At 42.0% G+C, this 15,100-nt stretch overlaps 2 protein-coding genes across 2 annotated transcripts; both read left to right on the top strand.

Annotated features, from left to right (window-relative positions):
- Positions 1–3,472: 3,472 nt before the first annotated feature.
- Positions 3,473–5,012, top strand: LOC146204816 (uncharacterized). The gene has a single exon (XM_084589519.1). It carries the CDS (start codon positions 3,573–3,575, stop codon positions 4,767–4,769), a length of 1,197 nt encoding a protein of 398 aa, XP_084445645.1. The 5' UTR covers positions 3,473–3,572; the 3' UTR covers positions 4,770–5,012.
- Positions 5,013–9,958: 4,946 nt separating this feature from the next.
- On the top strand, positions 9,959–12,727 carry LOC146204815 (condensin complex subunit 3-like). The gene has a single exon (XM_084605408.1). The coding sequence runs from the start codon at positions 9,959–9,961 to the stop codon at positions 12,725–12,727; it is 2,769 nt and encodes a 922-aa protein (XP_084461534.1).
- The last annotated feature ends 2,373 nt before the right edge of the window (positions 12,728–15,100 follow it).

Here is a 15,100-nt window from a genome sequence, read left to right as displayed (position 1 = left end):
GATGAAATATTTAGCTGCGGTAATGTAACAAGTGCCCTGTGCTCATCCAGCAGCTGTTGGCAGCGGCTTCTGCATAAAACGGGCCATGCACACCAATCTGTGGGCTGTGCGTATGATTTTGTGGCTGGAATTTCGTAGAGCCTGGAGCCTGTAGGGCATTGCTCTTGAGTCGTAGCAGCCTGAACGGTCTGAATCTGTTGTGATTTCATCTTGCAGGGTAACAAATATGCGTGCAACGCGTCAAGGTGGTTGCAATGCGTCGATGCATATAACAGTTATGGAAACGTAGGTTACGCTTGAAGCAGTAGTATGCCAAGATATGCCATTAACATAATATATGTGCAAAGGGAATATGGGTTAAGGGAAGCGTCAATGCAGTATGCGAGTCAGAAATAAACAGAATTGTGCTGTGCATGAATTCCGAAGTTTCGCATATCACACTACAGTAACGGCAGGTAGCTTTCGTGAGTGGGCATGTGCGTGATTAAACGCAATATGAAAGAGTCACTAAACTCGTTCTTGAAGCATGAAATACTCGCATAAGGAAAGCTGCCGTCCAGTGGTTTTTGGTGGTCGCAAATCGCAGTGGTGAAGGTTCACAGCATATGCAGCGTAGTGAAATCAAGAGCGCTTGAACTTACATGAGCAGTTTCTGTTACATACCTTATGAACCTTCCAATTTAATAAGTGGCATTTTTTACATTCAAAATTCACTCACGTCGCAGTATTCTGCTCTGCTTTGAGCACTAGTAATGGACAGTTGATACCTTAGCGTTTGCGCACTCTGTTTTTATTGTGTGACTGGTTGCCAGAAAGATTGAAGCACTATCAGAATGGAGAATACTCGGTAAATCACTCCACGAAATAAGCTGACTTTTAAAGGGTCAAAAATGAGTTCACAGTCATGTAACTATATAGCTTTTGCACAAAACAAAAACATCTGTATAGAGAGTGATTGCAGTAACTCATAATGCACTGAGCACACATAATGGTCATAATATGATGCAATGTTTTTAATTTTCTTAATTTGTGGAATGCCATGGTGCATATACACCCCTCTACATACAGCTTGTGAAAGTGTCCAGAATCATGAGAAGTCTGAGCATATGCCACACTCAATTTACAAGCAAAGTAAAACTAGGGAATAGAAAGAAAGAAAAATAAGGGCAAAAAAAAAAAGCTCGCAAGTTCAGAACAGGCATCACGTTCTTCTGGCTGCTTCAAGAGAAAACATTAGTTGGCAAATCATGCAAAACCCTTGGCACATAGAAAGCATGGACAGGTTCGTCATATCTTGTCCACACTGAGGACAAAATAAAACAATCGTGGGGCTGTGATTGTTCGAGCATGGGCATATAGGAGGCAGAATTCTTTATTTTGCCGATACTTAAAAATAACACTTTCTTATTTAATAATGTGAACGAAGGCATACGAGAGCACAAAAAAAGACAGTAATTGTTGGTAATTGGCATATCTACAGCAGAGCACAAATTATAGATTTTAGTAAATGATAAACCTTGTTGCATGAGCACAAGTAAAAAGAACAAATTCCATATCTGAGCACGCTGTACACCAGTACATGTGCTATTGTTTTTCCTGCATTAATTAGGCAGAATGCATTAATAGGATACAGCAGTCAAGCTATCCGGGCAGCCGATCAGAAATATTAGCCAGATGACTGCTTGAAAGGTATGAAACAAAAAAGAGAATGAAGAAGCAGACTGGTGACAGGAATAAGTTTCAGTGGATCATGGAAGCATACTAATTCAGTTTTATTTTGATTGGTGGAAATTAGGTTATTCCAATGCCAACTCACAGACAACAGTTGCTCTGCCAATTTGCAATCTAGCCATAGCTTGATTATGATTAATGTCATAGGATGCTAAAAGCACGTCATCTCATACTCAAAAACCTCACTGTGAAGAATCACTTGGCTGAGATTGTCAAGTTGAATAAAAGGCTGCTAAAATCTATCTCTGAGAAATTCTTATGGCCAGCTGCCTGAGCTTGCTTCTAATATTTCCAATTACTACTACTTGGGTGTGCAAATAATTCTCAAGGAAATATGTGAAGTTAATAAAGTAATACATCATTGTTATGAAGATGAAGTAGCACAGGTGATGTATGCAACTGTATGTGATGTATGTATGCGTATGAAAGAGAAATATAGAACACCTTGTTGCTGCGTCACGTCTACATGTTGCTTCCTGAATTTTGTGATAACATATTGAAAACAAAGGTGTCTGTTTAAAGGACCTTGACGTGGCCTTATTACATACATCATGAGCATAGCAAGTCTAGTAGCTGCCGCCGCTGTCCCCGTCATTTCCTGGTACACCTGCTGTTAGTAGGCGCAATTGGTTTGGTTTGGTTTGTGGGGTTTAACGTCCCAAAGCGACTCAGGCTATGAGAGACGCCGTAGTGGAGGACTCCTGAAATTTCGACCACCTGGGGTTCTTTAACGTGCACTGACATCGCACAGTACACGGGCGCCTTGCTTTTCGCCTCCACCGAAAAGCGGCCGCCGAGGCCGGGATTCGATCCCGCGTCCTTGGGAACAGTAGTCGAGCGCCGTAACCATTGCGCCACCCCGGCGGGGCAGTAGGCGCAATTGGAGCTGGCATTCTGGAACTGCATAGTGGTGTCGAGTAGTTCTACACTATCCGCACACTTACAGAAGGCTATCCTGCTTAATTTCATTGGCAGTGAAGGTCAGAGAGTCTGCACCTTACTGCCGTCATCTACTCTGACACCCCTGGCTATGCCCTCGGTGACAAAGTACCACTTCCTGACAAGTTTGATGAGGCGTTGTTGGTCCCAGAGGCTATACCTTTCACATATGGGAGAAATTACATAGGCCAAACAGGTAAATATGTGAACATATGGCTACAAGACCACCAACAGTTTCTCGGATAAATATTTATCCGCTGTCTTATCACTGCAGCATAATACATGCGCAGAAATATCTGGTTGTTCTTGGTACAAATATTGACATGATCTAGGCATGAAGGCACAAATTATAGGCCCAAAATGTCCACATGAGGTGGAACGTTGATAGTGGTTTCTATTGGAATGTCAGCAAGCACATTCAAATATTCAGCTACAATGTGTTGTTCTTTCTCCAGCATATCAGTTACCTATCACATATGGGACCAGATGGAAAGGCATGCAGATGCATGTCATCTACAGTCTTTCTGATACTTCGATTTGGAGGTCTAAAGGTAGTAAGCAAAGTGATGGCAAAAGATTATGTGTGAATATGAATTTCTATCAATTCACTACTTGCAAAGGTTATGTTCAATGAATTCAAAATGTGATCACTCGAACCATCCTGACAAAAATTCTATGCATGATACGTTTACTACAGTTGTCAGTGTTTCTTCTCTTATCTCCATCTGTTTTCGTGCTATTCATTTCGAATAATGCAGTGTTCAGTCTGAATCTCCCAATCTGCCTTCTGCGCACCCTCTTCGAGCACAGCGACGTCATCCACACTTCCAGCCCGGATTTTGCCTATAAAAGGGACGTCTGCGCCTTCCATCAGCAGTGGACACGGCAACCCCGTCGTGACAATGTCAACTGATGTGCCACTATTTGTGCAGGTACTTACCGGATTCTTTTCCATCGCCTTGGGCAGTGCAGTAAGCCCAGACAGCGGCTTCAATCGTCACCCAGCTTCTGCCGATGCCTATCGACTGCCGTGCGCGGGGGGCGTACATTTTTTACACTGCGAGCTGCTGTCGTGGCACGTGGATACTGCCTTCTGCGCACCCTCTTCGAGCACAGCGACGTCATCCACACTTCCAGCCCGGATTTTGCCTATAAAAGGGACGTCTGCGCCTTCCATCAGCAGTGGACACGGCAACCCCGTCGTGACAATGTCAACTGATGTGCCACTATTTGTGCAGGTTGGTGGACGAAAATATTGCTGCCGTAGCAACTGCCTTTTTTTGATCGTGTTGCCGTGTCCACGCACATTGCTGGTTTGCTTTAGTGATTGTATCTCAATTGTAGGCCTGTTGCTGAAGTTATCCGGTGATGTTGAGGAAAATCCTGGCCCGGATACAATGGAAATGATTCAACAAGTAATTGCTTCTCAAACTGAAATCCTCAGCAAATTAAGCGAAATACAGGAAAACCAAACATCGTCTGAAGCAAGAATTCTGGACATGCAATCCAGGCTGTCTGCTATAGAACAAAAGCTACAAACCTTTGACGAGTCTCGGGATAGGCTTTCGAAACTAGAAACTTTTGCTGAAAGATGTGAAATAGAAATGACTACAGTTTCGAGAAAACTTGATGAGTTGGAAAACCGCTCGCGGCGCAATAACTTGATTGTACGCGGAGTCAAGGAGGAGGAATCAGAGAGTGAAGAGGACCTACTACAGAAAGTAAACAATGACATCTTTGATAAAATTCTGAAACAAAGGGTGGACACTATTGAAAGGATTCACCGACTTGGAAAGAGGGAACCAGGTAGAGACCGTCCGATTATTATTAAACTTACTGACTTTAGGGATAAGATGAAAATAATGAGTAGCTGTTTCAACCTAAAAGGCACTCAATTTAGTGTAAATGAAGATTTTTCTAAAAGGGTTGTGGAAATACGAAAAAACCTTTGGAACTCCTGTGCCGATGAACGGAAGAACGGTGTGAAAGCTAAGTTAATTTTTGATAAGTTAAAAGTCAAGAATACCTTATACGCATGGAACGAGGAGACCAAGCAGCGGTTCAAATGCCAGGTTGCCACTAGCACTAGCAATGAGTGACTAAACAATCATAAGACGGTCTGCTTTAAAATTATAAATGTGAACGCTAGGAGCATGCTTAACAAGGTTGACGCCATAGAAAGTATATGCCTTGAACATGAACCCGATATTATGGTAATCACAGAGACATGGCTACATAAAGATATTAGAGACTGTGAAGTTGCTCCCCCAAACTACTCCATAGTACGAAAAGACCGTGAAAGGAGGGGTGGCGGTGTTGCAATTCTGGTTAAGAGTAATATAGTATTCTCAGTTATAGAAGGGTTTGATGATTTAGAAACTACATGGATTAAAACCAGACTGAATGGTCATACTGTCTTAGTGGGTGCTTTCTACAGAGCTCCCAATTCAACCATAGACGTGCTTGATAACCTAAAAAGGTTTCTGGACAAAAATGTACACTTTGGTGACAACATTATTCTGACAGGTGATTTTAATTTGCCAGGAATTGATTGGATGTCGCTTTCTCCCGGCAGAGTTGATACAGCTAGCAGTGAAGATCTGATCGAACTCGCCTACTGCTATGGTTTGACTCAGATTGTTGAAAAGAGTACGAGAGTATGTATGACAACATCCTCGATACTAGACCTTGTCTTTTTGTCATCTGGTCTACTAGAGTTTTTGCTGAGTTGTGATGTTGAAGAAGGATTGTCTGACCATAAAATGGTGATTATTTCGCTCAATATGACTCGCGAAATTTGTCACAAATCTTGCAGAAAGACTGTTTTGAATTTTGCGGCTGCTGATGATGTCGGATTACTGGACTACCTTGAAATCTCGTTTGATGAATTCATGTGTTTATATCAAGACGGACTTGGCACAGATAAGTTGTGGGATTTTTTTGCAAACATGATAGCCAAAGCAATTGAGATGTTCATTCCTAAAACCACGAAAATAACAAAAAGGAAGCATCCTTGGATTAATAGAGACATTATTCACAAAAAACGACAGCTCAAAAGGAAACGAAAAAGATGCTCACAATACCCAAGCCCTGAATTAAAAACCTCCATATGTCGTATGAGCCAAGAGTTAAAGCGACTCATCAAAGAAAGTAAAAATACCTTTTACAGTCAGACTCTCACCAGATTTCTTACTGAAGCGCCCAGTAAGTTCTGGCGATATATAAATGGCGGCAGTAAATCTCACCATTCTAATGAAGAAGAGAGCCCCCAGAGGGCTGAAAGTTTTAATTCATTTTTTGCATCTGTTTTCACTGAAGATGACGGCGAATCACCGTTTTTTGAGCCTCCAGGTTGCCCTCCTATTCCCGATTTAGAAATAAGTGAAGAAGGAGTTCTGAAACTCCTTTTGAATATCAACACAAAAAAGAACTCAGGACCGGACGGTATCCCGAATGAATTCTTATATAGATATGCAGAGTGGAATTCTAAATTTCTTACCAAAATCTTTCAATCATCTATCGACAGTAGTTGTGTTCCCGTTGCCTGGAAATGTGCGAAAATAGTGCCTGTGCATAAAAATGGTCCCACTTCTAACGTTGAAAATTATAGACCCATTTCCCTCATTAGCACGTGTTCCAAGTTACTCGAACATATTATGTACGCTCACTTATCAACTTTTCTTGAGAGTAACAATCTCCTATTTGTAAACCAGCATGGCTTCCGCAAGGGGCTTTCTACCATCACTCAACTCACGGAAACAGTACATGATCTTTCCCAGTCAATTAATTCCCGCATGCAAACTGACATCGTAATTTTGGACTTTGCAAAGGCGTTTGATAAGGTTTCGCATCCTAAACTATTACTAAAAATCAGTGCCATATTTAAAAATGAAACTATAACTGAGTGGTTCAGGTCATATCTCTCGTCTAGAGTACAGTATGTTCAGGTTCAAGAGTATAAATCCAACATCATTCCAGTCGATTCCGGTGTTCCCCAGGGCAGCGTTCTGGGCCCTCTCTTGTTTTTGATCTTCATCAACGACTTGCCGGTTGGTTTGAGCGTTCCAGTTAGACTGTATGCAGATGACTGCATCGTTTATAAACAAATTAATACTCCGGAAGATCAGGCAGAACTCAATCAAAACTTGCAGAAAATACATGAATGGTGTAAGGTGTGGCAGATGGTATTAAATTCAAACAAAACTGTTTTTATGTCCATTACAAGAAAGAAAACTGTCCTTGATTACAGTTACAGCATTAATGGTAGATTACTAACTAGAGTAAGCAATTTTAAATACCTTGGAGTAACACTCACATCTGACTTACGCTGGAATTCACACATAGATAATGTATGTACTAAGGCTTCCAAGGCACTCTGGAGCTTGAGACGCAATATGTGCAGGGCAACTCCCGAAATAAAAAGTCTGGTTTTCAAAAGCCTAGTTAGGCCTATCCTCGAATATGCAAAAGTTGTCTGGGACCCGTACACTGCTTCCAACTGTTCTAAGCTGGAAAGAATCCAGCGCCTCGGAGCAAGGTTTATATTTAATAGGTATCGTTATTCTGATTCTCCAACTTCTTTGTGCAAATCTGCTGATTTGCAAACACTTGACATTAGAACCAAATGTGACAGACTCAAGTTTCTTTTCCAGATCGCTAACCACTACTTGAAAATCGATCAAACAAAATACTTTGAAATTAAAACAGGGGAAACATCACGCCATCGTCACAGTTTGTACATCCCAATGCCGCCTGTCAGAAATGATTGCTTTAAATTTAGTTTTTTCCCGAGAGCCATTAAGGAATGGAATATGTTACCAAACTCCGTTGTCACGTCACAATCACTTAGCGAATTTTTAGATAAACTGCATAATGTTTTATGTACTGCTTGATTTCTATGACAATGTTTTTGTTCTGTTCAAGTGGCAAACACAATTATGTATAAAATTTAGTGTTGATCTCAGTGTTTGTTTGATGTGTTCTTGTTTTATTTCAAGTTTGATATCCACTCCTGTAATAGCCCGCCCAGGGCTGACAGTATGAATAAATGAAATGAAATGAATACAATTCATATTTTCGTATACCTACAACTGCCTTAGTCAACACCCTTGAAGGCCTGTAAGGTGCATATAAATAAAGAAATATTATTATTCGCGGTGCAAATGGTCTTGTGTTTTACTTTGTTATCACAGTCACAGCCTGGTAAGACTGCAGAGAGTTACAGGTAAAGGGTATAGGTGAATGTGGAAGGACATTACAATCTGTGGCATAAAGCAGGCCTGAGAGCGGGAATTGCTGTGGTGATGTTCGTAGCTTAATTGGAGCTGTTCATATGTTGCACTGCTGGCAAAATGTGAGTGACAAGAAAACCTTACAAAGCAGACTATAGTAACCTGCTGGCTGAACATTAGCAGCTCTTTGCAGCTACATAAACTGTTTCTTTCAAATATATGTTGCTACCTTTTCCAAAGTGTTGTGCTGGCTAAAAATTAAGATCATTACAAGCCAGTTAATCTAATCATGGCCACTTTTTCAAAGAGTTACAAGATGTGCCTTAGTACAGAAGCAAGCCCTGACATTACCAGGCAAGCAGGGCATGCAAGGCTGACATGGAGGATGCACTGTTTTGTATTCACAGAGATGTAAGCTTGAAGTACACCTAGCTTTTCACTCAATGAAAGGAACCAGGTCATAACACTTTGTGGTGAGGGTGCCAAGAGGTTGGCCATCAGTGACTGCATTGCATCTAAGACAATAGAAGTGATGACAGTGCTGGTGACGGAGGCACCACTGGATCAAAATTGCAGGCCAACTGAGTTGTGACCTGAATAAGTTGGAGCTCCAGGTGACGTGCATCGCGACAGTGCTTCACAAATTTGTCAAAGCTGAGCTTCTACTAGTACTGTATGAATGCGAGTCAAGCTATGAAGTAAGGCCAGAGTACTCCTTGAAATGAAGTATTGAAATGCTTATCCAGCCACTTACATCAAATAGAGATGATCATGTATACATATATGCAACAGGCCATCGATATGCAGGGATGTTTAACAAATGCCACATTGCAGAGCAGCACATAACATCAGAACTGGGTTTATATCCAATGCGGTACAGGAAAACTGGACCATGGAGCAGGAGTTGATGATCTCCTTCTGCTGTAGTCTGGAACTTGGCCCCAAGAGAAATGCTGAGCCTACATTTTAGTCTGTCTTCACTGGTTCCACCTTTTTAAGCATTATTAACCAATTAGTCCAGCAAAATAAATAATAATAAAACAATATTTATTTACACTCAGAAAATATGAGAGAAAAAAATTGAAAAATGAGTCATCACAAACGGTCAGAGGGTTAAGCAAAAAGAGACTTAGGGATGAGCCCCTGAGCGTGCACAGATCCGGCTTTTATATTTCATACAGTTTTCCCAGCGCAAGCGCGCTTTCGGCTGGGGTCATGTGGACAAGTTTCCGAGGGAAATAAAAGGGGGGGGGGGAGACAAGTTGTGTGCGAGCGGGGAAACGCGCTTGGCTCTCACAGATCTGTTAGTTTTCCCATTTTTTTTTAAATCGCAAAATGCCCACATGACTAGTTCGATTGTTATTGATGCCGCCCAAACTCTACTATATGAACAAGTTAGTAAAACCGCTTCATAGCTAAAAATATATATACTGAAAAGTTCGCATCAGCGTTTCTATTTTCCTTTTTTGTCTATATGTGACGTCAAGCTATGTCAAACTCCGCCCATCGGCTAACTACGCGAAAAAAACAGGTTCCGTTGTGAATGTTTAGGTCGTGGTTATTTGTGTTTTTTTTTTCGTCGCTATCGAACTTTCTTTTTTTCAAAAAGTTTGCCACAAGGCATAAGTTGAGAAAGGGGGAATGGGATACTCATGAAGGTGTGCCTGCGGTGGAATCGCGATTGTGATTATGAGAAGTGGACAATGGACAATTGCTACACTGCCAACCTCTGCGAATACATAAGTGCAACTGGACTTCACTCCTTATTTTAACTTTCTATCTCCTGCATCCCATTCCCCCTTTCTCAACTTATCGAACTTTTTGGCTCCGCCGTGTTGCGAGGCGCTAGCAACCTGTTGCAAAGGGTACAGCCACCATCACCATCACCGCGACATCTACCGAGACATGTCGAGACAGAAATTCGACATCGACATCGAGACATCAAGGCCTAGTGGTTGACGTTTGACATTTTGTATTGAGTGAGCATTCTAACTGTTTGTGTGTACTTTTTTCTTTCAAGATGCTAATCAGCCGGGTGACTGTTTTACTTACCGAAGATGTCTGTAGCGTCGATAACAACGCTACGTGACGTTTTCATGATGTGTCAGTGCAAGCCTAAAGCTTTTGAAAAAGGCTTAGAAGTTGCTCGGGATTTGTACAGCAAAACTCCTCACGAGGAGTTTCTGAAGGATTTTATACGGCTCCTTCAAATAATATTTCCGAACACCGAAAGCAGTGAGTATGCGCTGCGCCTGCTCGACTTTGCCGCCCAGTTTGTAGCCGCGCCCACGGCGCTGCAAGCCTCTGACGCGGGTAAAGACCTTCATGACCCTATCCTGCGTAAAGTGCTCGAATGGAGCGAAAGCGGCAAAACAGTTGTTCGCGAGAGGTGCTGTCTTTTTGTGCAGAAGCTACTGAAATACGTAACGGACGACAGCAGTATTGACGACGAACTCTTTGACGATCTTGAGAGATCTATGCTCATGAGGCTTCGTGATAAGGTCGGTAGGGTTCGCAGTCGGGCTGTCGGCGCTTTGGCGCGGCTTCAAGACCCTACCAACGACAAATGTAAAATTGTTAAGGAGTTCTTGTTTCACCTTGAGGCCGACACCTGCGTCGACGTCCGAGCGGCTATTGTTACTCAAATGATTCCGTCTACGCGCACACTGGGACTATTGGTTGAACGTACACGAGATATTAAGGATTCCGTCCGCAAGCTTGCATTCGAGCGTATCGCTGAAAAGGTACCTGTGAAGTATCTGAAGATAAAGCAAAGAACACAGCTTCTCGACGGCGGTCTCAATGATCCTTCGAGCGGTGTCAGGCAAGTTGTGACAGAGAAGTTGATTCCCACATGGTTAAAACACTGTCAAGACAGTGTGGCCGATTTGATAAAGTTGCTCGATGTACATGGGTCAGAAAACGTTGTGTACATCCTCTTGAAGACACTGCTTACAAAGCATGGCATCAGCATGCTGATCAAGGACATTAAGCAGCATTTACTCGACCAGAACAAGCTTATTGGAGAAGGAAAGCTCAGCTGTGAGACTGCATTGTATTGGCGGATGTTGGCGCAAATACTCCAGGATCAAGGATCATCTGAATCAGAGTCATGCATGGACGAAATCTTTCCAGACCTCATTGTTTATTGTGGTTTTGTTTCAAATTATGTGTTGTCCTTTAGTACAGAGTGGGAAGCACTTCGTCAACTTGACCACCACGCTGTTTCACAACACCTCATACTGCTTATGCTGTCGGCTAATCTTGCTGACAGCGCTGGAAGAGAATGTGTTCGTGGTACCATCCGAAAACTGCTTCTGTCACCAAAGGTTAGCTCACTACAAATCCCGCACCTGATGAAGGTGATTCGACATGTACACCCAAAGCCGGGTGACACGTTGCTAGAAATTGAATCATTACTGCTCAAAATCCAGGCATCGTTGTCACAAACTGAAAAGGAAGCTCAGAACATTGACCTCTTGGTTGCCAAGATGGAGATGCTAAACATACCTGAACGAGAGACTGAACAAGATTTTAACAAAACTATATTGACCAAGCAGAATGTTGCTGAGCTAGAGGGCAATCAGTCCAAGATAATGGAGTTGACACCAGAGTCCGATGAAACTGAATGTGAGAGAAATGAGACCATTATTATCAAGTGCCTCACACTGGTTGCTGAAACGATTATTATGACACCGCTCACATCTCTGACTCCTTTTCTCCTGACTTGCCATCAGCGCATTATTCTTCCAGGGATTGTCAGAACAGATACAGCATGCCGTAAACAGGCAGTCAGGGCACTGTCTGCATGTTGTGTTCTGAGCAAGGATGTTGCCACACAGAACCTGCAGCTTCTTTTTGAGATTGCACTGGCTGATCAACCAAACATTCAGAGCATTGCATTGGCAGGAGCTTTTGATGTTCTTCTTGTCCATGGCTTGGACACATTTGATGCTATGATCTGGGCTGTGTTTGAAGGAGACAGTGAAGAAAACCCCATTTTACACAAGGCCTCCTCTGACCTTCTGATTGACTTCTTGATAAAATGCACTGACATGGAGGATGAGAGCGTTAAGGCTGTAGCAGTGGAAGGATTGGCCAAGGTGCAACTCTATGGTCATATATGCTCTTCAACCCTTTTGTCAGCATTGATCTTACGTTGGATCAATCCAGATGCTGACAAGGACAGTCGGTTCCACCAGGTCTTGGGTGCCTTTATGAAGAGGTACTCAGAAGGTGGCCCAAGAAATACCCAATGTTTTGAAAAAGCCTTTATGCCCACACTGGAAGCAGTGCTGACAGGCCAACGTCGAAACCCTTTGACAAGTCCGGATCCCTGTGATGTTGTGAACTTCCTTGTTGAAGTTACCTTGCTGAGATCACCAGGAAATCCACTTGAGTATGCTCATGATGGTGAACTCCGAGAACCAGCACCACATGATCGACTTGCTGAGCAGCTGTGCCAAGCAGTACTGCAGGACCCCGACTCCTCAGATTCTTTGTACTTCCTCAAAGCGCTCACTCTTCTGAGGCTCACCCAAAGCTGTGCTGTGTCTGACCTTATGTCAGCTGCTCAAAAGATGGAAGCAAAGGTGAAAGCAAGGCGTCCTGCTGCACTGGTGAAGCAGCTCAAAAAGAAACTGGTTGCACTGTCGCCTGCTTCTCGTGAACCTGATGAGGTGTCATCATCAAGAATGGCCATCAGAAGTGTTACGTCTAGTGTACGGGCCACCCCTTCGCCGAAAAAGAGAAGGGCCCTTGCCAGAAGGATCCCCCTTCAAGGCAGCGACGCGACCAAGCCTGTGAAAGAGGGAATATCAGAGTAGCAGCCAGATTCCTTGAACTGTTTTCATCTAGCACCAGATGATAATTTATTATATGGTCACTGTTATAGATAGCATGTCACTGTTAATTATGTGACCCAATTTACATGTGATACTGTTGTTGCTGCCACAATGTTACCACTATTTTTTGCACAGTAAGGCAAACCGTTGTAAGCAAATGTTCACTTTTCTATGCAGCTACCAGGCTCGTTATGTTTTGTGCTTGATGTGCTCAAGAGAATACTGCAAAGTTTCACTCAACAGGAGACGCCTTATTCTGAAATGCAGAGAAGGGCTAGACTCCACAAGCTTGAATGTTGAAATGCAGTGGCCATCATACCAATGCTTCCATTATCATAACTTTAACTTACTATATTTGCAGCAATTTGCATCTGTGTGCACTAAATTCCAGCCTCTTATCACTTTGTTGTTGTAGGGTGGTTGTCTGTGAATGAGATTTTTATTATCCATCAACTGTAGACATTCCTTTTGTGTTTGTCTCTGTCCTTGTTACAAGAAATATGTTAATGAGGGCTTAAAAGTATGTAACACCCTTGTATGTCATTGACTGCCTTTGTATTCTGAAAAATAAATGCATGGTTTTTCTATTTGCAGTCTGTTAAGTTGTTGAAAGATGTAACTGGTACTATCATGAAGTGTGATCAGGCATTCAAAATCTTGCTCATGGGAGACCATTAGTAGAGTAGTGGGAGTTGGTGAATCACCAGTCTAGTTTCAGAATTCTTCTGGAGAAATATACACCAACAGAGTTTGGTCTAAAAGCAGGAAATCAGTAACCCAATTTATTTTACTGTCTTAATTTATAAACTGATTTCATTTGTGTTTACAGAGCAGTGAGCACAAGAAAGAATGCTGAGTATTGGGCACATCAAAGTTGTCTTTAAAAACAAAATTCCAGCAACAGGGCACCAAGGGGTGGTTGAGCACCTATAGCTTTCAGTTGCTGAGCAGTAGTATCAAATTGCAGCTGCAGTGGTAATTTTTTTATTCAGGCAGAATGCAAAAAGGCCTGTGTGCTGTGTGATATTAATGGGTACTAAAAAAATCTTGGGTAGCTGAATTTAATCCAGAGCTACTTTATTTCTTCCTTAGTAGTGCTCTTCATGTACTCACCATGAGTGAAACTGCACACTCACACTCTTACATTATTCACTATTCACTAAACACCCCAGACTGAATGCTGGATGTTTAGAGTATCGTAACAAAATGAAGAGAAAGATGCCTGTGTTCTTAAATGACAAGCACTGCCGCCCTCTAATACTACATAATACATAATGATACATAGCTCACAACAATTCATCCTTTGAATAATAAAGAAATGCTTTTCATGTCAAGAGCAAGTTATGAGAAATATTATTTCCACAAAATGAACACACAGGTAAATACAAACAATAATAGCAAAAGATTAAAAAGTCATTTTAAAAACTTAACAGTACCTTGAATGGGTTTTTGCAAGCAAAGTATTGAAAAATAGAGAAGCTATGATGATGGTGTTATGTGTTTCCAGAGGTTAAACTCTCTGGAAACACGTAACACTCACCATCATCACCATAATCACTAGGTCAAATTCCTAATTTCCTGCGAATAAGTGAGTGCATAAATGACAAGCGTGACACTTTTCACCTAATGGGACGTGGAAAAATACCAGTAGCAGTCATTACGTAAGTCGATGAATCAGTGTGGCGATATTTATTACAGATAAAGCGGACAGCGTACTGCTGCACTTTTTGGCTTCAGCTATGTCTTTTACTTGGTGGGTCACAAATTATTGGTGCATATTGAATCCCGGCCTCGGTGGTAGCTTTTCGGTAGCGGCAAAAAGCAAGGTTCCCGTGTGCTGTGCAATGTCGGAGCCCATTAAAGAACCTCAGGTGGTTGAAATTTCTAGAGACCTCCTCTACGACGTCTTTCATAGCCTGAGTCGTGGGGATGTTAAACCCCATAAACCGTAAACCATCTAACTTTTGCCTTATTAGCGAGTTACAGGCTAAAAATTTTACTTTGCTGGGGGTTCCTTTAAGTTTGTGATGGAGAAGGCCACATTTTCAAAAGGCTGATGATGTTATGCATTGTATATGACTGTTCCAAGTTGGGCGTGTATTTATAAAAATACCAGGGTGCTTGTATTTTTAAAATTCAATTACAGGATGGTCATTTAGGCAATATCTGAAAAAGAAAGGGTTTTTCTTTCGCTTTACACATAGAACTTTTGTCATCATTGATTGCCATTTTTCATCTGTCACCATGTTAGAACATTTTTTAATGAATTATTAAGGGCAGTCTGGTTCTGAAGAAGGAATAAATTTGTACAGCATACAGTCATCAGAAAACAGGCCAATTTTAACAGTTGGGTCA

This window comes from Amblyomma maculatum, chromosome 1 (assembly GCF_055883805.1).
Source record: "Amblyomma maculatum isolate TAMU_Amacu chromosome 1, ASM5588380v1, whole genome shotgun sequence".
Classification (NCBI taxonomy): Eukaryota; Metazoa; Arthropoda; class Arachnida; order Ixodida; family Ixodidae; genus Amblyomma; species Amblyomma maculatum.
This window is presented reverse-complemented; position numbering and strand designations above follow the sequence as displayed.